This window comes from Tenrec ecaudatus, chromosome 10, assembly GCF_050624435.1.
Source record: "Tenrec ecaudatus isolate mTenEca1 chromosome 10, mTenEca1.hap1, whole genome shotgun sequence".
Lineage (NCBI taxonomy): Eukaryota > Metazoa > Chordata > Mammalia > Afrosoricida > Tenrecidae > Tenrec > Tenrec ecaudatus.
The window spans coordinates 34,708,972-34,733,474 of NC_134539.1; the positions used below are offsets into that span (position 1 = coordinate 34,708,972).

General features: G+C 55.2%; 2 protein-coding genes across 3 annotated transcripts in view; one reads left to right on the plus strand and one right to left on the minus strand.

The window, feature by feature from the left end:
- The first annotated feature begins 719 nt into the window (after positions 1-719).
- On the plus strand, positions 720-14,512 carry POLR1E (RNA polymerase I subunit E). The gene is made up of 12 exons (XM_075560174.1): positions 720-900; positions 1,424-1,527; positions 2,785-2,861; positions 4,278-4,363; positions 5,442-5,500; positions 5,992-6,136; positions 7,718-7,825; positions 9,890-9,986; positions 10,477-10,610; positions 11,478-11,559; positions 12,622-12,753; positions 13,962-14,512. Exons 1-12 carry the CDS (start codon positions 825-827, stop codon positions 14,116-14,118), a joined length of 1,257 nt encoding a protein of 418 aa, XP_075416289.1. The 5' UTR covers positions 720-824; the 3' UTR covers positions 14,119-14,512.
- A 2,825-nt stretch (positions 14,513-17,337) lies between these two features.
- The window catches only part of FBXO10 (F-box protein 10), a 38,271-nt gene continuing 31,105 nt past the window's right edge, over positions 17,338-24,503 (minus strand). The window contains exons 7-12 of one of the 2 annotated variants that reach the window (XM_075560176.1): positions 24,092-24,244; positions 23,004-23,273; positions 21,985-22,298; positions 21,009-21,190; positions 20,709-20,749; positions 18,869-19,032 (exon numbers count right to left, since the gene is read on the minus strand). In XM_075560176.1, coding sequence (XP_075416291.1) covers positions 19,013-19,032; positions 20,709-20,749; positions 21,009-21,190; positions 21,985-22,298; positions 23,004-23,273; positions 24,092-24,244 — 980 coding nt within the window. In that variant the 3' untranslated portion in view covers positions 18,869-19,012. Of the gene's footprint in view, positions 19,033-20,708; positions 20,750-21,008; positions 21,191-21,984; positions 22,299-23,003; positions 23,274-24,091; positions 24,245-24,503 lie in introns of both variants that reach the window. The other variant, XM_075560175.1, reaches the window with a different exon arrangement.

Genomic DNA, 24,503 nt, shown 5'->3' on the forward strand with positions numbered 1-24,503 from the left:
GAATGAGCGTTTAGAATGTATCTATGTGAATTGTCTGATTTTGTCGACTGCCTTGTATTTAAAGAATGTGCTTGTCTATAGGAAGCGCTATACAGAGGTGATGGGTTGGCAACTTACTTCAAATTCCAAAAAGTTACTTATGCTTACTTTCAATGTTTTTGTGAGCTCACAATTCCCTGCCCAAATGTTCCGAGTATGCTCACCTGTGCGCCCGATGCGGCCTCCCAGGGTAGATCACAGGTGTGGGCATGCTCTCCCAGATCCTGGGGCGCTGCTTGCAGAGCTGTGGACAGAGCCTGGACTTCGGGCTGGGTGTCTATGTATGTGGATGGGCGCCCTTAGAAAGTGCGCAGTTTCCACCAGCCGTCACATTTCGTCGGAACTCCGGTAGAATTCTAAATTAGAACTTGGCCTTTTAGCTTTTAGGACGATATATTTGTCAACGGTAGGAGAGAGAGTTTATATATTCTAGCCAGACGGTGCTGAGTAATTGATGATCCAACACGAAGCAGCTGCAGAACTTCCAGGGGCCCGAGCCTTGGTTCCCACAAAGCAGGAGGTTAGCAACATTGTTTAGGAGGAAGACCACGCCTCGCTCGCGGGTGGGCGTGGCTGTGCGCGGGGTGGGCGTGGCGGCGCGCCTCCGCGCTCAGCGGGAGCGTCTGGATGCGGAGGAAGCGCGGCTCCGCGCGCGCAGGGCGGGGCCTCGTGGAGCCCCTCCTCTTCCGGTGCGCTGCTCTGTTTTCCTCTCCCGCGTGGCAGTGCTCGCACCTGGTGGTCAAGGCTGTCTCAGCTGCCGGTTTTGGTGGCTAGCGAGGGCCGAGATGGCGGCGGAGGTGTTGCCCAGTGCGAGGTGGCTGTACTGTGGGGAGCTCGAGGAGAGCCAGAGAGCTGTACTGGGTAAAGACTGGAGCTTGGACCTCGGGGCTGGGTGTTCACGCACGGGAATGGGAGCCCTTAGAAAGTGCTGGAATGGAGTTCCCTAACCCCTCCGTCTCCCCCGTCTCCCGCTCCCCGGCCAGAATCCCGTACTCTGTACTACTTGAGCATCGCTGCCATCCTACACCATTCTCACTGTCTCCCAGCTGATGGAGTGCATCTCAGGCACTCCCTGCCAAGGACTGCCCCCTGGTCCACCACGCCTCCCCTCCGCCTCCTTCTTTCTCCCCTGGGTAGTGGACCCCTTTGTCGTTCTAGATCGCGTCCTGGCCTCCTCCCCCCAGTCATTCCTCTGGTCTCAGCGCCTCCCCTGGGCTCCCCTTAACCTCCCCATCCCTTCTCCCCAGGGTAGGACCTTCTTTGGTCCCTTAGAGCAGGACTTGGGCTCCCTTGTTCTCCCCTTTCTTGCATCGGTCCCTCCCAACAGCACCGCATTTCTTCTCCACACATACGTGGCCTCTTCTGTTCCCCTACAACCCCACAGTCCAGTTCTCCAACGGGAAGCTGCAGAATCCAGGCAACATGCGCTTTACCTTGTACAAGAGCACCGAATCCACCAACCCCAGGAAGCGCAGTCATCGGATCGTGGTGAGTCTGCCCTTGCCAGTTATCTCCACTCGGCAGACCTCCGGAGCCCCCTCGGGTGTGGGTGGCTGTGGAGGAAGTGAGAGAGGAAAGTGGGTGGAAGCGGAAGCAAATGGGTCCTTGAAGAACTCCTCCAACATCACCTTCCAGCTGGTGTGGGGCCAGGTTCAGCCATGAGTGGTTAATACTTCGGCAGGAGTGATGACTGTTTATTCATTCGTTGGTTCAATCCACAAGCATTTAATTGAGCACCCACTGTGGCCCTGGGGACACCGCCAGTCGGACTGACGCACTCTGAGGGGCTCAGACGCAGCACTCCTTGTGGCAGCGCCGTTGACATGTGGGGCCTGATAGAGAGTCCTTTGATGTGGGCATGGCGGGCTTGGCAGCATCCCTGGTCTCTACCCACTTGAGGCTGGTAGCATCTGCCCTCCCAACCCCAGTTGTGACCACCCAAAACCTCACACATTGCCACATGCCCGGGGGTGGGTGTGGACAAAATTATCCTTGGGGCTGCCGCTGCTCTCAGGGGCAGGTGAGAGACCCTTTTACAGACGGACAAGGCTCAGGGCAGAGTGAGCTCAGATAGGGGAGAGCATTCTACCAGCCAGAATGCCTTCTTGGAGGAGGGGTGCCCATTGGAGCTGGGCCCCGAAGGACAGGGGAGAGGGGAGGCTTGCAGGTGAGATTTGGTGTTCCGGGTGAAGAGGCTAGCAAGGACAAATGCTTGCTGATTGGCGAGTGAATTCATCATTCCCCTGGACCTGAGAGGAGAGTTTGGCCAAGAAGGTTGCCTGTCGTTGTGTGCCTCCGCATGGAGAGGGCTTCAGAACACTTGTGGACGAGCCCCATTATCGCTCAGTTGCATTTTCCACAGACTTTCCTCCAGAACGTTTGTGAAAACAACAAAAAAATATTAACATTTAATTGCATTTTCTACGTACTTTTCCAAGCCCCTTCAGACATGTGTTAGGAGCCTAGGGTCTTAACTCCAGGGTCTGTGGTGCAGCTTCTCCATTCATCTTCAATACTAGTTAAAGTCCAGCCATTTTCTGGGAATTCCTTTGCAAACATTCTGTTGCTTTCCCGCCAGGGGAACCCCAGATACACTTAGAGAGAGTGGACTGGGTCAAGTGCAATGGTGCTTGGTTCACTTCCACGGCGGTTCTGTAGTCTAATGCTTTTCACATGCCAGAAAAGGAGACGCCTAGTACCTTGAACCTGGGTTGTGAACAGAGCTTTCTCCCTTCTACTGTGTAGGCAGCTGACACAGACAGGCTTTCCTACGTGGGCAACAATTTTGGCACCGGAGCCCTGAAGTGCAACACCTTGTGCAGGTACCGTTGGGGGTGGGGCACCTTGCAGAGTGATAGGGTGGGCAGAAACAGGCACCGCTGGCACTATCCATAGGCCTCGGTCTTTATCATAGGGACCGTGAGAGGGATCTTAGAAAGTTTGCCAAATCTCTGTGTTGCCAGGCATAGGGGTGCGCCTGCCAGCCTGTAGATCTTCCTGAAAAGGAAGGATAACTTGTATTTGTTGACAACCTTAAACCTCCTGTTAATCTGTCGTATTCTATATATCGTTCGACCTTGATCCAAGAGGCAGCTAGCTGTCTGTGCTTTAGGAATGTGTGGTTAAGAGATCGGAGCTTGCCCGAAGGATGTCATGTCTGGAACTCCCCATTGGAAAAGGATCTGTGGGTGCCGCCGGCTTTGGGCTGGCCAAGAAAAGCTGGATTTTCCAGCGGCCCCTGGCACCCCGTTCTCAGTCTCTGTACAGTGAAGAGGTTCCAGCCTAAATAAACCGTGTAATCCTCAGGAGCTGGTAGGATATAGAGGGAGTTCCTATTGCTGGTACTCACAAACCAGGCCCCCCAACTACCTAATGAAGGCAACTTACCTCATATACATCTGCTTCAGAGTAGTGACCCTGCAGCCCCTCACAGAGCTTGTCTGACTCAGGCTGGTCTTCTTCCTGAACTCCAGCTTACCCTCAAAGTTTATATGTGTAAAATTTTAGATTCTTAAACCTAACCAGAGTCTCTGACTCAACAGTGGATCCGCAAGGCGTGGACTCCAAGAATCACGTGGTGGCTTTTTTCTGCTGTTTGAGCCCCAAAGCCATAGCATATCCTCTCCCCTTCCCTACCCCACACCGGACCTTGCTGCTGCCAGAGACCATCAAGGACGGGGTGGAGGTGCAGGTGGAGGTGTGCGAGGCAGAAAGGCAGGTCCAGAAACCCAGCCCACTGTTGTGAGTGATTCCCCCTCCCGGTCATCCCTAGTGATAGTGTAGAGTGACCCTATCGGGGTCCCAAGGCTGTCCATCTCCTGAAGCAGACACCCTATCTTTCAAGGAGCAACTAGTAGGTTCAACCTGCCACCCTTTTGGTTGGCAGCTGAGCGCTTCACAACTTTTAGGAACCATCAGGGCTCATGTAGAGGTTGCCAAAAACCAAACCCATGGCCACCAAGTCAATTCCGACTCATAGCAACCCCCCACCCCCACCCCCAGCGTGGCTAGGTTTGCGAGGCCATAGACCTTTGCCAGAGCAGATGGCCTCATCATTTTGCTGAGGAGCAGCTGGTGGATTTGAACCGCCTGCCCTTTTGGCTAGCAGCCCATCACTTCACTGGCAGCACCAGAAGAACAAGAATAGGAAAAAGGGGAGTGTGTAGTAAGCATCTTTGTTTTTGAAATTACTATTTGGGACTAAGCCACTCTTGCTGGTATTCTTCCTCTTTTCTTAGGCACTTTGTGGGGATTTTGAACAAGACCTCCGGGCAAATGGAGGTCTACGATGCCGAGCTGTTCAACATGCAGCCCGTGTTGTCAGGTGGGTGCCGCCCCGAATCCTCCGCAAAGATCCTTCGCAGTGTCCTGGGTGTGCTGGGCACGTTGCCTTGGGTTTTTTTTTTTTTTTCTTTTTAAAAACCTTTTGTGAAGTAGGAGCAACTTTACAGGCCAGAGCAGTTTAACATTCAACCATTTCTACAAATGTTGTTTCAGCTCTTCCATGTCAATCCTCTATAGGATCTTCCAAAAGCACATTCGGTACTTACTTACTTTTTAAAAGGAAGCCTTTCTGCAAGTTTTTAAAAAACTTCTGAAGAAGTTTCACGGGTTGTTGGTGGTCAGCAACTCCTCGTTGAGGAGGACCTGTAGGGGCGGCACCAAATGAGCGGCTTTGGGGGTGCTCTCAGCAGGACAGCCACGAATCCTGTCTCTACCTGGTCTGCGGGCTTGAGATCAGAAAGTCACCTGGGTTCAAGTGGAGCCTCGAGAGCAGGGGGTGAGACAATGTCTGATTCCAAGCTGGCTTTCAGTAAGCACTTTGTGCTCTGGTGTTCCAGGGGGAGTGGATGGTTTTGGAATCTCTAGCAGATGATGGAAGTTGCTTATCAGACTACACAGTAACTTAATTGTTGATGAGAAGTCTCTCCACTTTCTGCCTCCCATCTGTCGGGAGAAGTTGCACTACCTCTCCCTATGGGCATCTTGAATCCCCAAGGCCAGAGCAGGGACCAGTGGGCACGCTTATGCTTGACTTAGGTGTTTACAAGGTGGGCACAACTGCCCACAGGAGAGAGCTGAGCATTCCGATTCTCATCACACCTCTGTCACTATGTGGACTGACCCGGGGCAAGTCATGTCATCGGAAGCCTCGTCTGTATTTATGAAATGACGATGGCAGGCCAGATGATCCCTTCATGTGGCTCCTTAATCTGCTTTCCAAATTCTCCCTCCCAGGGAGTCACAGTGCAGGGCCATCGCAGGCCCTGGGAAGCCCTGCAGGAAAGAAGTCCATTTTTCTTAGATTGACTGCTAACAGCTAGAAATGAACACCAGCACTGTTTGCACGTCTGGGGTTTGCTTTCTTTACCTTACCTGTTACTTGTGTTGTGTTTTGGTAGATGAGTCTGTTGAGAGGGAGCTAGCATCACAGAGTCAGGCCAAGACGTACAGAGAAAAGGTAAGTGTCACGCTCTAAGCTGGTGGCCTCAGACAAGGTCCTTATAGGCCGTGGGTTTCTGAATCGTGGAGCGAGTGAGGGGCACTCAGCTCTCAGGCTGATACCGGGGTGGCATCACACTTTCCGGTTTTAGGATTTATCCCAAATCTCAGAACATACTGATTTTGGCCAGGAAACATTCCCAGGAAAACGCAGTAAACTAGGGTTCTCGGGGCAGGGGTCACGGCCTCAGGTTGTGCAGTGGAACGCAGTGCTGCCTGCAGCACAGTGTGGGGAAGGGCTGAGAGGCTCCCTCCGACTCGGGGAGTGGTGGAGACTGCTCAGCTGTGCCACAGATGTACCAGCTCAGCTCTCGGCAGATCTCTTCATTTTGCAGGCATTGTTGATGATTTGTAAATAGCCCTTGACTTCACATTGGTCACTGTCTCCCCGTGTCATAGCTGCGGGGAGCAGGGCTAGGCCTGCTGGTAATGCAGTGTGTCTCTCGGCAGATGGATTCTTGCATTGAAGCCTTTGGAACCACCAAACAGAAGCGAGCGCTGAACTCCCGGAGAATGAACAGAGTTGGCAATGAGTCTTTGACACTGGCGGTGGCTAAGGCCGCCGAGGACATCATTGATACGAAGGGGGTGACTGGTAAGCTGCCGGGACTTGTTAAGAGTCTGCCTGCAAAGACAGCTTTCTGGGGAAGGAGCTCTTTTGCTTGCTCCTCGGAGAGAAATGATATGGGCAGTAGAGGCTGGCTTCCTGCCTGCCTGTCTGAGGGGGCCTCCTCTGGGCAGACTCTGGAAGTAATGAGAAACCACTGAGGTGCCCTGCCCACAGGGCTCTCAGACAAGTGCAGAGGCAGGCAGGTGAATGGATATGGCACCGTTGTGTTCCTGGTGCCAGGGTTACAGCTGCAGGGCTCTGTGTGGGCACAGAGGAGGGCTGAGGCCGCCGTTCTCTGCTGAGTCACGAGGAGGCTGTGGTCGGAGAGGTCTGATGGGGTGATGCTTGGTTGGGGCCACTGGAGACCGCTTCACTTTGAGGACAAAATTCCCAACAGTTGGAGTGAATGGTGCATAGTGGGTCCATGTTGGGCCGAAATTCAAAACCATCAGCCACTCCTCAGGAGAGAGATGGGGCTTTCCAGTGCCGTGAAGAGTTAAGAGTACTGGAAACTCCTCGGAGCAGCCCCATGCCCTAGAGATGGTCGCTGTGAGTCAGCGTCAACTTGATGGCAGTGAGTTTGATTTGTTTCGATTATGAGAAGCATTATAAAAGCACTATACATACAAAAGAAAGTGCAAATATAAAAATTTAAAAGTCACATGTATGAAAGTCCACCCCCACTGCCATCGAGTCCACTCCAGGTCTTTGCTGTGACGAATCCATCCTAGAGGGTCACTTCGCATCAGTAGGGTGTGTAGGTGTCTGTGTGTGTGTGTGGTGTATTGCAGCATGCTATCTCACATGGTGGCAAGAATTCGTTTGTCAGTTTCCTTCAGAATCCAGTTGGGGTTGATATGGAGTCACATTCTCTTTCCTCAGCAGGAACAGAGAAGTAGGTCTTTGCATTTATTATTCAAAGACGCTTTAAGATCTAAATAGAAACTTCAATTTGTTTACTCTCGTATGTTAAAGGACATTAAAAGAGAAAAACAACTTACTTAGATTCCCATCGTTTGTTTCTGTCAGCACGATTTGAGGTTTTGGTTTTCTGTTGCCCCCTTCCCTGTAGGCATGCCTCACTCTTGCATGTGTGGATAGGATGGCGGCTCCACACACAGGTTCCTATTCTGACTTGTGTTCCCCCACCTATAATAGGGGGGGTCCTTCAAAAGTTCATGACAAGGTGGAATGAGAAGATAGTGAACTCTCTGAAGCCGCCTCGTGTGTGTTCCGAAAGCCAAACTACTAAAGGCTCTGTTGAGTCTCTCTCAGTTCTTGCCTCCTCGTATGTAGGAAGCAGAGCACATTCCTGCAGATATTTGTTAGTATGTCGGTCTCTCCCGACTGACTGCAGGTTTCTTGAGGGGGGCGCCACGCTACCCCCGCCCGCGCCTGGCTGCTGGTTGTTTCTGAGTGGGGGGCCTGATGGGGAGGTTGAGTCAGGTTGGGAGAGATGTGCAGACAGTGTTTCTGAGCCAGTTGTATGTGAGTACACAACTTGCAAAGGGTGTCGGGAGCCTGAAGCCACAGCTGGTCCTGACACCAGTTCTTCTTGTTCAAAAGCTCTCGTCAGTGATGCTGCCCAGGATGACTTGCAAGATGACTCCGTCTACCTTCCTCCCTGTTACGCTGAGGCAGCCGCGCCTGAAGACGTCTACAAATTTGAAGACAGTATCCTTTTTGCAGCTGCTTCGAGTCCCAACTTGGGATGTGCGTATGTGAATGGCCCAGCCAGGCCCGGAGGGGCGGGGGGAGGGGGGTCCCAGGAAGGCTACGTGCAGACCTCTGCAGTTGCCCCGGGGTTGTTGCTGGGAGGTGAGTGAGGCTTTCTCCAACTAAGTCTGCTCCAGCCCATGCCCATTCCTCCACAAGATGCCACATGCCCCCTGCTCAGATCTGCAGAGGGGAGGGACTTCACCCAGAGTATCCAAAATGGGACTTGAGTCCGCGGCTGTCCAAAGTCTAGAGCTTTTATAAATGGAAGCTATGGAGATGAGAAGGTCCCTTCTCGGCCTAGTCAGATGGAAGATGCAGGCGTTAGCTTCGTGATCAGGAAGAGAAGGCAGAGAAGTCCAGGCACCCCTGTAGCTACTCTGTGGTTCGCGCCTTCACGGCAGCTACCTTGTCGCCCTGCTGGGAGACGCACAGGCCACACATGGCCCTTGGCCTCTGCCCTCAAAGCAGAGTTTCCTGGAAGCCTAGAAGCAGTGTTTGTTTGCCTTCCTTTGTCATTCCCTTGCTGTTCTTAGGACAATGCAGTCCTTTCTCGCGTCCTCCTTTACAGTAACTTGCCTGAGCCTCTGGGACAGTTACACAAGACTACCGTGTCCTTATGTCATGACAGCTGTCATCTCCGGACAGTTTTGAACTTGATTACCTCGGAGTCCCTGCCCTTACCCAGGACAAGTTTCCCAGGCACGGTGTCCAGGCCCCAGGCCATTCCAGGCAGCAGCAGGACAGCCACCTGCTCGCTTTCCCTCCCTCTTTTTTCCTTCGGCGCAGTTTTTGGAAGCAGCTTATTGAGACAATAGTCGAGTATGGTACAAGTCACTCATCGAGTGTGTACAAACCATTCAGTATTTTTATATATCCACCAGTTGCCCAACTGTCCATGGAATCTAGTTTGGGAGTCTTTTTCTTCCCCCAGAAGAGTCCCGTGCCCAGCAGCGGTCACTCCTTCCCTCCGGCCACTCCCAGCCCTTCGGAAGCCAATGCTGTGTCCATACTGCAGCTGGGGCTCCCGCCTTCTGGTTGTTATTCGGAATGCTGCCGTGAACATTCCCATGTTCGTTTGGTAAGGTCGTTACACGTAATTTCTTCATCTTTTGGGTATGGAACGACATCATATGGTAACTGTCTAGCCTTTGAGGACCTGCCAGACCGTTTACCAAAGCAGCTGTTACTTTACATTTTCACCCAACCGCCCAGGTGGGTTCCAGGTCCACACTTTCACCAACACTCCATGTGTGTGTTTCCTGACAGGCATTGTAGGAGGGTCCAGTGGTACCTTCTTACAGGTTTACTTTGCATTTCGCTGAGGACGAGTGCTTTTGAGCATCTCCTGTATGCTGAGTGACCATTGGTAGAGCTTTGGAGAGTGACTGCATTCCCTTCCATGAACAGAGCTGCCTTGCCCTGGGCGTACGCTTAGTTCCAGACCACGGACTAGAGCCAGGATTGCTGATTCCTTGGTCAGAACTGTCTACCCCAGCTATGACTGTGCCCTTTGTCCTTTGCCTTCGTGTCCTTCCATGTAAAATGCTGCTCTCTCCTCCTAATGAAAAGGAAGAGTGGGTGGGCAGACTAAGGAAGAACTTCACTTGATGACCGCGAGAGGTGACCTCGGGGCTGCCGAGGCCCACGTGGTGCTGGGGCTGGACTGTGGCTTCAGATGCCGTGGCTTGAAGCTCTGCCACTTCCCGGCCGTGCCCTTGGACAAGTATCTTAACTGCTGCCTTTTCTCAGCTGACAAGATGAGACTACCCGTCCCCGTCTTACCTCCTTAGTGGGTCTGTGAAGCTCAGCTGAGGGATCGAAGGGGAAAGCGCTCTGACCTGTGGATGTAAGGGAGGAGAGTTTCCCGGCTCAGACACAGGGCATCCTCAGCAGCCAGTGTTGATTGTTTATTAAAACCACAGTAGCGGAGGCTGCTGCTGCGGGGGAGGGGAGCACGAGCTAGCAGGACATTCCCATTCGGTTGGATCGGGTCCGGTCCGGTCCTTGACGTGCGGCTAGTTCTGTCCCAGGTGGAGTATGACGCCCTGAAGAGCCCGTCGGAAGCTTTCAGGACCACCACGTCGGAAGAAATTCTGAAGATGATTGAAGAGAACAGGTAGGCCCTGAGGGCGGGTGGAGGGCCTGAGGAGGGAGGTGGGGCCGTCTGCCAGGAAGCGGAGCTTGGGTATCAGCGGTGGGGCCTGCCCCGTCAGCCCATGAACATGAGTGAACCAGCAGGTCCTTGAAGGCCTCGCCTCCTGGCACGAGATTCCAAGGCTGTTGGCATTGAGGGTAGAGCACCGGGCGCTGGCGGATGGATCCTGGGGCTGGGCGGGAGGGTGGCAAGTTGGTGCAGGAACCGTGGTGGTCTGAGTCACTGCCCACCTGAGACTGAGTCTGTGGCCCACAAAGCCTGAAGCGTCTGCTCTCCAGCTCTTGTGGCCCACGCCCCCAGCAGACCACGCAGGGAGTGCGCTGCCAGCACAGTGGTGAGGAGCGCTTTCTGCTCCGATGGAGAGAGTGCACGGTGTTTGAGCTCATCCGGTGTTTGAGCTCATCCGTCCTTCCCTGACACACGCGTCCTGCCCTCCCTCTCCCCGTTCTAGTCACGGCTCCTTTGTTATTGAAGCGCTGAAGTCCTTGCCGGCAGACGAGGAAGGCCGAGACCGCCAGGCCCGCTGCATCTGGTTCCTGGACACGCTGATCAGATTTCGATCTCAGAAAGTGATTAAGCGGAAAAGTAAGCCCCGGATGGACGCTTTGTTTTAAGGCATTGTTTGCTTGTAAGCCTTCAATCGGCTGTAAGGAGAGAAGAAAACAGACTTGTCTGTCCAAGTCTTTATGTTTAACGGCAAAGTAGGAGGGCCGACATTGCTAGGAGGATAGGCCAGGCCCATTCTCCGAACTGGGTCGCCTGTGTCTCAGTGGAAAATGGGGACAGGTGGGTGACCTGATTGCCGGAGGGCCTGCCCGAGCCAACATTCACTAATAACGCTCTGCCTGCAGTGCGCAGAGGACCCGGGCCGGTCGTGCTCTCTGTACCGTGCAGTGTAGAGAAACAGGTGGCCCTCCTTGTGAAGTAGGTTTGGGTTGTGCCTCCAAACTATGGTCTGGAGAGCAGAGTCCATCTCCAGTGAAAACAGTGCTGCCTTTAGCTCAGACCAAACGTGCTTGCCCTCAGCCAGCACTGGAGACCCGCAGGAGCCGGCGCTGGGTCACTAGGACTGGGACTGGGAGTCATGGTTTCTGGTATGCGCTTTCTGACATATTTATTTATTCCGGGTGCTTGGTCTCATGTGAGTCTTTCCCCCTTTGCCCCATACCTGGTGAACTGCACTCCCGTCCCGGGGGGTTGGGGTAGGGGTGGGGGGTGGTGGTGGTGGTGGTGGGTGTGTGTGGTGGTGGTGGGTGTGTGGTGGTGGTGTGTGTGTGTGGTGGTGGTGGGTGTGGTGTGATGTGGTGTGTGTGTGTGTGTGTGTGTGTGTGTGTGTGTGTTCCTTTGGAAGTGGCTGTGCATCTCTCGCCCCAGTACACGGTTGGGTCAGTGGCCCAGCTGTTGGCCTAGGGCCATTGAAAGCGAACGCTTAGGCTCAGCTCTGTGTTGCAGGCGCCCTGGGACCTGGAGTTCCACACATCATCAACACCAAGCTCCTGAAGCAATTTACCTGCTTGACTTACAACAATGGCAGGTCAGGGGAAGTGATTTCTGCGTCTCTGTCTGTGCAGGAGAAAGTGGGTTGAGAGCAAAGGGTGGGATTGGGGCGAGGGCTTGGTTTCGGTTCCAAGCGCACCCAGGGATGGTGTCGAAAGAGCACTGGCAGCTGGAACAGCATAAAGACTGCTTGATACTTTGCCCCCCCTTGGTGAAGTTCGCGGTCCACTTTTGGAACACTGGAGGCTCTGGGGAGCCCTCCAGGAGAGACTGCGTTCATCTCACGTGCGCCCTTTCAGAGACCCTCACTAGAGTCCCGCACACGCGTGTTCTGTGGCCAGGCAGACCCCAAACCCGGTGCGCCGCCATCCAGTCAGTGCCGGCTCACAGCGACCCTCCAGGACAGATTAGAGCTGCCCCTGTGGGTTTCTGGGGCCGAAACTCTTTGCGGGAGTAGAAAGTGTCATCTGTGAGCCGCTAGTGGCTTCGAAACCTGCCAGCCTTGAAGTTAGCAGCCCACAGCCTATCCCACAGTGCCAGCAGGGCCCCTTTGTAGAAAGGCAGGCTCATGTGCTGACCTGGAGGAAGGAACCCCAAGGGGTGCACCACCCTCCTGCCGGCTGCCTGCGCCTGGAGCGTGGGCAGCACCTGCTTTGGGGCTGCTTTCCTGCAGTCGGCCTCACCGTTGGCAGCGCTAGCTGCCTGGGGAAAGCAAAGCGTGCTTTTCCTTGTCCCACTTGGAAGGAAGGAAGGAAGGAAGCAGCAGGGCTATGAGGCGCTGTATGGGAAGGCCAGGAACCAGCGCCAGACCTACTGAGTAGAACTGCCCCACAGGGAGCCTGAGGCCGTGAACCTCCAGAAGCAGATCTTCTGTGGAGCGGCTGGTGGGTTTGCACCGCTGACCTTCCAGTTAGTACAGTGCCCCCAACCTACTGAGCTGCCAAGGCGCCTGTGTGAAGGCTCGGGCACCTTTAAAGGGACCAAGGGCGTGCGCGCACGCACACACGATTGCTTGAAAACAGGACTGTGTATTTCTGCTTTTGGAGAAATTGACTTGGTGTTTAATTTTGTGTCGCTTTTAACGTCACGGATTCCACAGTCTACGGAACTTAATTTCGGATTCAATGAAGGCAAAGATCACCGCCTATGTGATCATACTCGCCTTGCACATCAGCAACTTCCAGATTGACCTGACGATGCTGCAGAGGGACCTGAAGCTCAGCGAGAAAAGGTGAGCCAGTGCGTGAGCAGCCCCTGTGCCCACCCCCACCCCCCGGGCCTACCTGGGGCTCCCCGGAGCTCCCCGACAGTGCTCCTCCTCAGGAGTGTGCCCGGGGAGTGGACAGAAAGTGTCTGTTCACGCTTCGCAGTGTGACTGCTTGATGTGGATGTAGTTCTAGTTCCACCGGAGAGCGTGAGGCACCATCGCGGGCACGGGGCCCGTTTCCTGTGGGAAAGACTTGGGACCGGGAAGGATGGCTTCTAGTTGTCATCAGAAGATCTCTCCGTTTGCAGTGAGAGTTGGCAACCAGACATTACAAAGTCCCTTCTCTGTATCAGGCACCACATGAAATACAGACATCCCCTTTCACCCATTTCCCTGAAAATCACTCACGAGTCGGGGCTTCAGAGAAGTAGATGACTTCCTCATAGTCACGCAACCAAGAGGAATAGATGGACTTCAAGTCCGAGTCTCCCCACCGCTTTCTGTTCTTTATGATCAAGCCGCCCCCACTTGCCGGATGCTCTTCACTGGGGAGGGTTGTTCTGTGCGGCCCAGAGCAGTGGACCTCGGAGTAGACCTCAGAAAAGCAAGAGGCACGTTTTGTCAGGTGGAAGGGGCTGCCAGAGGGTGAGTCAAGGCAAGGCAGAGCTGTCATTTGGCAGGAAGCCGCATTTCCACTTCCCTGCTGGCTGAGAGAGTGGACACAGATGAGCATCTGACCCCCTCTAGCTCTGTTAGCGAGGGCTCAGGCTCCCCAGGGCCCCGAACTCCGGCATCTGTTGGTCTTTGTTGGAGAGTTAGGGACTCTGATGTCCAGGGACCTCGACGATGTGCCCAGGAGAGCCTGGGAAAACCACCTTGTCCACTGCAGCACGACCCTGGGATTGTCTGCCAAGAGTTGTCCGCCACGGCAGTCCCACAGCTGTGAGGTTGAAAGACGAGAACAGGTACTGCGAGTGTACGCGTCTCGCAGGTGCTCCGCCCTCGTGGCTCTATAGTGTGATTGCCGGAGCAGAGAGAGGTAGTAGGACCAAGGTGACCTGGCCTTCTCTTCATGTGGGGAACTTCAGAGACCATTTGTCTTCTCATGACAGCACATGAAAACGAAACTGAGGGGCCCGAGGACTTGGCTCCAGGTGGCCACTGGTGGGGATTCTGGAAAGACTGTCCCACTCCCTCTTGCCCCATGCTCTGTCCCTGCCTGCCTTCCTTAGGATTATCGAGATCGCGAAAGCCATGCGGCTGAAGATCTCGAAAAGGAGGGTGTCTGTGGCGGCCGACAGGGACGAGGACCACAGAGTGGGCACGCTGTCCATCCCCCTGCCGCCAGCCCAGACCGCGGACCATGCCAAGCGGAGGAGAATCACCTAGCTGTCTGCTTCCCACATGGAGCATTTGGCCACAGCCCAGCCACGGCTTCTACTTGGATTTCTGGAGAGGAAGAAAGAAGCGTGCGCTGACGCGGGTGTGAGGCCAGAAACCAGCGTCAGGGGCGTGTTAGCCCCCTTCAGCAGAAATACAGAGCGGCAGCCACACCGGGCCTCTTCACCCTCCTTCAGCATTGCTCGTGGTCCTCAGTTGATCGTGTTTGGTTCCATGGGGTTGGGAGGTGGGAAAGTGGGGCCTGCGGAAGTTGGAAAGATCTCTCCAGTCCGAACCCTGGGCCAAATCAAAGGGTTGAGGGTTTATAAAAAGAAATATGGACTCCGGATAGGGCAAGACATGACAAAATAATGATGTATAAATTACCAAGGGCACATGAGGGAGGGGGGAAAGGGGAGGGAGGGGGAAAAAAAAAAGAGGACCTGATGCAAGGGGCTTAAGTGGAGAGCAAATGCCTTGAGAATGATTGGGGCAGGGAATGTATGGATGTGCTTTATACAATTGATGTATGTATATGTGTGAACTGTGATAAGAATTGTATGAGCCCCAATAAATTGTTATAAATAAATAAATAAAATAAAAAAGAAATATGAGCAGCTGTGCTTTGTTTGGAAGGCCTGGGGGTACAGGTGAGGAGGATGTAGCTGCGTCGGGCTCACTGTGTGTGGGTCACGCAAACGGGCTAATTCAGTATGAGGCTACCTTAACCTGGTAGGACCGAATCGAAAAAAATGATACCCCAGTTGCTCCACAGGGTTCAGACCAGATAGCTGGCCGAGGTCAGCCCCGAAAGCCGCACTGTTTTAAAAACTGGATTGGATGGAGGTTTACAGAGCAGGTTAGTTTTCCATTCGGCAATTCCTACACATTGTTTCACGGTCCTGGTGACCATCAGCAATTCCTACACATTGTTTCACGGTCCTGGTGACCATCCCCACAGTGTAACACGTTGCACACTTTCTGTGTTCTTAGCTCTTGCCCTAATCCTTGAGAACTGCACTTGTGGATTAACTACTGCTCAGTAGTTGTCAAATGATTGGTTATTCTGAGATGCACGTAGCTCCCTGATTACTGGTCCCTGATAGGACTGTCGTCGACCTGGGGGAAAGTGAGCCACAGGGTGGCCAAGGGCGGTGTCTTGGGCTCCCCCCATCTGTCTGCTCAGTGTGCCTGCACTTGTTCATTTTTCTCCCATTCCATCCAGGGCCTTCCAGGTCAGGTGGCCCTGCTAGCGCAGGCCCCATCCAGTGCTGTGGAGCCTGATGTTAGAGCGGTCCAGTAGTCCGCTGGACTAGTTATTTTCGTGTGTCTTCCAGTTTTCACTCTTCTTAAGGGACATAGACCAATAGGTGCATCTTCTATGGCTGTTTTTCTGACTTTAAGACCCCAGTTGGGAAGCCATGATTTTGAGGGGAATGAATCAGTGTTCGGTACAGAAAGCAAACTTCTAAATATCTTTAGAACACACAAAGTGCTGTAAAATGGTTGGAGGCCTGAGTTCCTCCAGGAACCTGGCCTCATACATGCTTCCTTCCTGTGCACAAAGTGTAGGAATCCCCCTTTCCACTGACAACCTGAGCAGCAAGGGAGCCTTGGGTTTCATCTCTCCAGCCTCCAGACTCTGGGAAGGCAACCTAGAAGGCAGTGGGAGTGGGTGCGATTGCCCCTGGGGGTGTGTGGGGAAATTAGTGTGCAGAGGGGTTGACTGTGGACCAGGAATATGATGGGGACAGACAGGATCATGGCCTGTGCTTGGCCCCGGACCTCCAAAATTTTGTAGGTGGGAACAGGGAGGCCTGTAGTGCTTAGGTGAGTGCCAGGGCCAAAGGTGAAAGGGAGGTCCTTCCCGCCCAGTTCAGCTCTTGGCACAAATGGGAAAGGAAGCGGTTCTACAGTTGGCTGCTGGGCCACCGTTAGGGTCACAGTGGAAGAGCAGGGACGTGTTCTAGTTCTGGGATGTTGTTCCCAGTGTCCAAGGCAACAACACATGCGAAGTGCCCATCTCCCATGCTCTCCATCTCGTGTGTCTGCTCCCAGTGGGCAGTGTCTTGCCTCTCTGGCACATAGTCCCTGCAGTTTCCTTCCCCAGGCTGCTGCGGAGTCAGGGAGCACAGCACCCACCACACCGGACTGCCTTTGGGAAAAGGCCACGTGGTGAGCTCGCAAGGGAGACTGTTTCCATAAAAATCTTCTCCAGCGAGTTTGGCATTGAGACTTCTAGGAATGGCTGGGCTGTGTCATGTAACCGGCCCCTCTGGACAACCCTGGTCCTGGTTGGGAACAGCCCACCTTCAGACAGTCACAGCGCGAGGGGTGGCACTGACGGAAAGGCAACTGTGCCAGGAGCTCTACGTGTCCCCAAGAGCATCCACCAGCATGGTGGTTGACGTGGCTGTGGCCCAAGTTCTCAGAGGGCCACAAACCCACTGCACCCCGCTCTTTGGCCAGTGACCGGCAGTAAACATCTGCAGGAGGAGAATCAGACAAGGTGTTTTCTGGCTCAAAACCCACATTCACCAGCACCTTCACAGAAGCTACCTTGATCTCGCCACGCCATTTGCCAGAATGCCTCCCAGTGCCCTTGCTAAGGAGAGGGCAGGCCCAGGGCTGGATCGGGTGTCCGTAGATTTGAGTATACTTGGATTTCATTTCACACTTCGAAGTTCAAAGACAATACAAAGGACTCTACCCAGATTCCCTATTAGTACTTGGTCTATTGTTTGGTTTACCATACACAAGGGGGCCTCAAAAAGTTCTTTTAGTGAAGAAAATTCCATTTTACTGTGAACTTTTGGAAGCCCCCTTGTGTCTCAGATTCCTAGGGTGATTTGCAAACCTTGAGCCCTTTCATCCTCCAGTGCTTCAGCAGGTACTAGTAAGGACTGCCTCATGCGGAACTGGCTGTGCCCACAGCTGGAACCTGCGACGTGGGACGGTGCATGGGAGAACGTGCAGACCTCTGAAGAGGGACCCTTACTGTTGATCTTCACAAGCCCCCCAGGGGGCGGCACTGCTGGAGTCAGCCCAACTCTGAAACCCCTCAGCAGGCCCTGGGATCCGCAGTCACCCTGGGAGCAGGCAGGACCTGGGATCCGCCATCCCCTTCCAGGAGGCAGTGGGGTCTCTGAGGCCAGGCAGAGCCCCGCAGGGCCGGCATCCTCCCCTGGGAAGGCTTGCCCACCCGACCAAGGAAACTCCACAGACACCTTTAAAATAGAGTACTTTACTGGGTTACTGAGGGTTTTTTAAGCACTTGATTCACAGAAAAGTTCTTAGAAAATGAAGGCAGCATTTAGTACAGCAGCTCACGGGGGCCAGAGGGAAGTGCAGGGCAGAGCTGCGCCCAAGGCCTTCTGGGAGAAGTCAGTGCTGGCTCCCTCCACCCCCCTCCGGCCCCACTCAGCAGAGCAGCACCGAGGAGGGCCCCACAGCCCCAGCCTCCCCTAGGGAGCTGTCATCCAAGTGGGTGACAGTGACCCTGGCAGGCTGGTGAAGTCCCCACAGGGAAAGTCAAGTGGCAGCAGGGAGCGGGCAGCCCAAGTCCATGTTGGGCCCGGCTCGCTGCAAGCAATTGGGGTCTGAGCCCACCTGGCTCTGGGACCTTAACACATATTACGGTTTGGGAAGACCCTTTGGGAGCCAGCCTTCCTCCTCGTCCATACCATTAACCCTGCCATGGCCTGGGGACACAGATGGGAGACCTCAGGCAAGTGGGTGGGACAGCTCCTCAAGCAAGCCAACAAGCCGGGAGCACTGGGGACCCCGAGAGCGAAGGGAAAGCGTGGGAGTGCCGTGTGGAGATGGCAGTGAGTCAGCTAAACCTGGCCCTGTTGACGTGGCAGAGAAGGGCATGCCAGAGGAAGATGACCCAAGGCCAGGCACAGAGTGAGGACATGTGAAGACGGGAAAGGCTGGCACACAGACACAGGGCATGTCCATCTGTCTGTAAAGCCTGAATCCTTCAGAACTGGCACCAAGGTTTGGCCGCCTGGATCTGGGGGCACCTTGAGACAGCCCTGCACCTGTCCAGCCTCGCACCCATCTGTCCTCCTGGGCCACTTGAAGGACAGTGACCGCCATGCACCCCTACTATCCATGTGGCCTCTTGCCATCACTGGGGTCATCCAAGAGGGACTCCCTGGTCCATGCCTGAGTCTGGGTCAGCCACAGCCAACGCCTCCTGGCTCCCCAGTCAGCTGGGAGGGTGTGGTAGTCACCCTGCTGGATGCAGAGAGTGGTCTGGGAGAGGGGAAGGATTGTAGGACAGTGGTCTCTTCCCTGAGAAGAGCTTGTATTTGGTGTGAGAGATGGTTCCCTGTGCCTCAACAGAACACCTTGACCAAAGCCTCATAGAGCGTCAGAGTCCACCTCCTGAGCCTTCATCATCAGCCAGAGCTTGAGTGACTGGAAACCCACTGGCTTCCCCCGTCTTTTCCTTGCTCAAACTCATTTCCAAGCTCTTTCCCATTGCAGGCTGTGGAGCAGAAGCGTCTTTGAGGTGCCTTATTCTCCGTCTCCGGAGACCCGGGAGCCTGGTGCTTCACATGGTGGCGGGAGGGCGAGGCGGCCCTGGAGTCTTCTCGGGGACTGCTACTACCGTTCGAAGGACTTGGCCGGAGAGCTCTCTGAGCACCTGTCGGCCTGGCCCTGAGCGCAGGAATGTGGCTGCTGTCCCAGAGTCACTCGTGCGGCCCGGGCCCGGGCCTGAGCGGAGGCAGTCTCCATCCTCAGAGAATGGTGCAGAAGATGCTGCGGTTCCTGTGGTAGCCACCCTCCACGCGGGCCGTGAGCCGGGTCGCCATGGTGGCCACCTTCTGCCCGCTGTGTGCCACGGACGGGCCTCTCAGAGAGTGTTCCAGGTGAGGCCGCGCTGGTGGGTTCACTAGACGCCATGTGTCTGACCTAGAGGTGTGACAAGGGGGTCAGTGAGCTGGGACAGGTGTAGCACGCTTGCTGAAGGCCCCCACAGCAGTCCCTCGGACTCAGCTCATCAGACCCGTGTGTAAGTAAAGCTGGGTCTAAGTTCTCTCTCTCAGGTTCACAAGAGCCCGAGGGTGGGGTGGGGGTGGGGGTGAGCATGTGTGAGTCTCAGGAGAAAATTCCCCGAGCTCTCCTTCCAGCCCTGCAGCAGCCTGGGGCAAATTCCCTCGAAGGGCCTCCCTTTTCCTGTCGTTAAATACATGTTCATCCCGCCCCCCAGCTGTAATCATAACCGCCAAACATTAAAAGCAACTTAAGTGAACTCTGCGGTCCATCTATACAATGGAAAACTCATTCATAAACACGAATGAACTATTTACCTGTAACACCGCAGATGAATCTCAGATGTAACGGAACCAAAAACTCACTGCCATCAAGTGAACTCTGAGTCGCAGGGACCCTGTAGGGCAGGGCAGAACTGCGCCTCTAGGTTTCTGAGATGGCCAACCTCATTTTCCCACGAGGCGGCTGGTGGTTTCAGACACTGACCTTGTGGTGAGCCGCCCAACCGTAACCCATGGCATCACAAAGGCACCAGGTGGGGAAAGCAGTCGGGCATACCAGACTGCCTACAGCCTGTTTCCTTGTCGGTGAAGTTCTTGAACAAACACCTCGGAGGGTGGGGTGGGGCGGAGAGCTGATGGAGCTCTGCCGTACCTTGTCCATTCTCAGCGGCAATGCCACAAACCATGTTTGTCAAAACAGGGCTGCCGACTCAAAAGGGTGAGTTTTGCTCTAAGTTAGGACTGACAGTAGCCGTGGGCACAGTGCTGGGCTGGTGAGCTTGCGTGGGGGGGTTTCCAAAGAGGGAGAGTGTGGGGTGGGGGGAAATCGGTAATTTTCACACTTTAAAGGTTTCTATTTATGACATGGTTTATAATATAAAACAATACTGAGAATTATACACAGCCTTTACAAACATTTATGAGAGGCTTCAAAAAGATTTGTGGGACAATTCCATTCTCTCTTGAATGAATTTTTCCACAAATTTTTGAAGCCCCCTCACCCAAGTATGAGGGGGGTTTCTTCAGGGAGCACGCTAACCTAGCACGTCTGTGTAATCCGATATGAGGACCCACCCGGCGCTGTGGCCATGGGGATTCATAGTGGTGAACGTGGCAGCATGCACAGGGCAGCCGCAGCCCTTTGGGGAGGTTAGTACAGGGGCGGGGGGGGGGGCAACATCACAACCAATAGTATAACTGGTGATGACCCATACTCACTCTACAAACAACTACAACAGTCTTACTGAACACCACTCACTGGTCACACAGACCTATGTGAGTGGGTGAGGTGCCAGGATCTTAAGTGGGGTAGCATCAGGGGGAGGAGGGGAGGGACCAAGTGCAAGAATGTTCTAGAAGCAGAATCGAGAGGAGCTGGTGACCGAGGAGAGGGAGGAGGCGGTGGCGAAGGCTTGGTGGCCAGTGAAGCCATGGAAACGGACCACAGGAGGACTGGGGTTGGGGGAAGGGGGGGAAGAGTGAGGCAGGTGTGTGAGGTTTGGGGGGGAGTGAGGCAGGTGTGGTGCACCAAGGCAGACGTGCAGTGGGCATTTGTCTTCGCGGGTGCAGCATGACTAGGTCCTGTGGTCTTACCTCTCTGATGCTGCACACCAGGTGGTATGGCTTGGATTTCACTAAGATTCAGAGATGTCAATAAACTTTCCTAAGATCACACAATCAGATCTGAGACACGAAACCATATAGTCCCCAACTCTTAAAACGAGTTTTCTCCCAGGGGCTAAGGTACTGGTCAGCCAGACCTGATCCCAAGCCCAAGTATAGGCCATGATCTGACCAGACCTAGCAGCACCGTCGTAGGCCTGGCCTGGCTCCTGCAGGGACCACACCGGCCAGGGTCCTAGCAGGCTGATTCAGGCGGCTCCAGGCACTTACTTTTTCTTGAAGACCAGGAACTTGTTGTTCTGCATGACGCATTCTCTGTTGTTTGAGATCTGCTGAAAGATGGTCTTATTGGTCTTGCCCTGGAAGATGATGTTCTCCTGCACAAGGGCCTTGGCTCGGCCGCGCACCGCAATGCCGTAGGCCCGGAAGGAATGGATCCTGTTCTTGATTACCTGGGGGAGGCAGCAGGGCAAGTCACACTCAGAGGCTCCTGGCGCTGGGGAACCATGCATGTGGGCCGGCAGCACACTTTCCTCTCAGGCTAACAGGAAGCTGGAGCACCCGTAGGACTGAATGCCACGAGGACTAGATGAATCTGTCTGGCCTGACACTGTTACCCTAACACTAGCACTGTGGTTTGCAGATTGAGTGCCCCCAGCTCCCAGTCCTGTGGGGGAGGCAGACACGGCACAGACCCAAAGCCCCGTGGGGACTGCTCTGAGACAGAAGCCAAGGAAGAAGCACCCCAGACAGCTGAGGAAATCGGGGCATCCAGGAAAAAGGTGACAGCTAAGCTGTAGGACTGAGGGGGTGGGGAAGTGGGTATTCCTGGTATATAGAGACCAGGTGTGCAAAGGTCCTGTGGCCAGGTCTCCTTTAAGCACATGACTGCACACATGTCCTGTGAGTCCTCTGGGAGGGAGGCATTGAAACAGCCCTGACCTGGACCAGGAGGCCACAAAGCACCTCAGACTGCTCCAGCACCCGGAATCTAGAAAGAGACCACTCCTGGCTTCCTGAGGCTCAGCCTTCAGGGTCCGATGCATGTGGCTCCTGCCCCCTGTAAAGCCCACCCACGTCCTCCACGCTGGGCCCTGACAGGACAGCACTGTCCCATGCAGCCTGAGGCTTATGGTTCCATTGCTCAGCAGGGAGAGTCTCCCGGGGCCAGGCCCTGAGTGGGCACCACACACCTTGCACTCATGTGCACGCGTGTACACACACACACACACACACACACACACACCTTTGTGTCAGACCTGGGCAGCAGTTGCAGCCCACTGCCCCGGTTGCCAATGATGTCGTTTTCGATGACCACAGTGCTGTCGCCCTTGGTGATGATGCCATGGCCCCTGTTGTCGTAGATGCCGTTGCCCCGGAGCTCCACCTTGCACTGGGCCTCGACCTTGACCCCACTCTGCCGGTTGCAGGAGATGCTGTTGTTGGTCACATGGGTGAGCTGGCTGCTCTGGGCCACGGTGATGCCTCGGTCCCCGTTCGCGTGGATCACATTGGTGACGATGTGAAGGGCCTCGCTGCTCTGCACGTAGAGTCCCGAGGCTATGGAGGGAAAGGACAGGGTGCTCCCAGGGTCAGGCCCAGAACACCCCCTACAGGACCTTCCCTGGAGCGGGCATGCAGGAGAGGCAGGGAAGCAGCAGCAGCCACGCAGCAGAACCTTCCAGGCTGGATGGCAAACGGCCGTTGAGGGCTGGGCATGCGTGGAGACACTGGGTCCTAGAGAAAGCACAGCCAGGCCTGGGGAGGGGCAGCAGCTGTAACCATGGCGAAACCGGGGAACCCTATAAATTTTAAAATCCAGTCTAAGGTAACATGGCTTTAAAACACACACTTTTGGGTGCCTCTAAGTTAACTCCTGGCCATAGGGCCATGGCACCTGATCAGCTGGGAGCACGTCGTCAGAGAGGCCCACTGTGTGCACGCTGTCTGGGGACAACGGGAACGTGTGGGCGCATGCGAACGTGCACACGCGCTGGTGACTGAAACGTGAGCTCGGGTGCACTGAGCTGAGCGAGACTGGATTCTCTGCCCACATCCACGCCATAAAGAGCTGACGAAACAGCCCAGGGGCCCCTGGGAACTAATCCCAGCCGGGCGGGTGGGAGGCTGCATTCAGGCGGGCTCTGACGTTCGAGGCGGGGAGGACACGCGGATGGGAGGAGGGCATCTCGGGCAGGAGAAGACCTGCGCAAGCCCGGGGTGTGGCTGCAGGAAGGGGTCGGATGCGCTGAGGCAGGGGCTCACCTCCGCTGTGGTTAATGCTGTTCGACTCCACCAGCGCGAAGGCAAGGGGCCGGCGCAAGGGCTCGTCCTCCTTCTCCAGCTCCGTCTCCCAGAGGATGGCGTCCCCGTCCTCGCTGAAGTTCTCCTGGGCGCCGTGGCCTCCAGGGAGCTCGCTGGAGCCATCCTTCTGGCTGAACACAGCCACGCCGTAGAGGCCATTGTAGCTGACGTGGTTGCTGGTGACGTGGGGCAGGCTGGACGCCATCATCCACACACCACAGCCCTTGTTGGCTGGGACGGTGAGATAGGCTGGTCACAGCCACCCGGCTCCGGGGAAGGCAGCCTCCAGTGTCCCCCCCCCCCCCAGAGGGGCAGCAGAAAGCATTGGAAGTCCCTCACTTGCTAAGCGGCCTAGGCCACGTCCCTGCACGACCCTGGCTGTAAGCTCCCAGGCAAACAGCCGCCTGGCTGGCTCGGCTCCCAGGGACCCGGGGCTCTGAAGATTGTAACTCTTCACAGCAGCTGCCCTCCACCCCTTGTGCCCGGGTCAGTGGGCCTTCAGCGCTCAGCCAGCCCAACTCTCCATAGCCACAGAGCGAGGCAAGCCCCCAGACCAACCGCTTCCTTGCTGTGGGGCCTCCAAGCCTGTCTCCTCGCCTTCACAGTGGGTCAGTGACTGAGCCCACCTCGGAGGCCGGTCACAAGGATGAGATGGGGGCAGCACGTGTGTGCAGGGCTGGTCAGAGTTGGGTCTCCACAAGTGTGAACTCCTGCCCTTGTCCTCAGGGATGCTTGCCCCATGGGTCACAGTGAGTGACAACGGGCACCTGTTGCCATTATGACAGTCTGTTCTCTGGCTTCAGAGAGAGGCTACAGCACCAGGAGCTGGACTGCCCGGTTGTTAGACGGGACCAACTCCTGCCTTGCCTTGGCTGTCACAAATGGCATTCACACATGGTCCACCCAGCTGACCCTCGGGATTGATGAGCGGCTCTTGTTGGGGTGGGGGCTAAATACAATCCCATTCTTTGAGACCCCAGATGGTGCTAATGCTCAGGCCCCAAGCTGGGCTTCCCGGTGCCCTGGCCCTGCCCCGGGGACTAGCTCACCATAGATGGTGTTTCCTTCTATCAGCCCTTTGCCCTCGTCGCCCACAACCACGCCATCCGAATAGCCAAAGCAGATGAGGTTGCTCCTGAGGACAGGGACCCCCCCTCGGCGGATGTCCACGCCTCCCCACTGATTCTCCCGGATGACGTTTTCTGTGGAGAGAGGCAGGAAAGAGGGCCACTTCCAGTGCGGGCAGTGGGGATGAGGGCAGCAGAGCAGAGGACAGGTCCGACGGGAGCTGCCAGCAGGTGGGAATCGTGCCTGGTTTGGTGTCTTGGGGACTCGCCTGCTGCCTCTACCCAATAGCCTTGGAAACCGGTGATTATGGCTCAGGCAGCTTTGGTGGCCCACGGGAGTAATCTAAGGGGAGTCCAGCCATCTCCTCCAAGCCTGGGACGTGCTCGCTCCTGG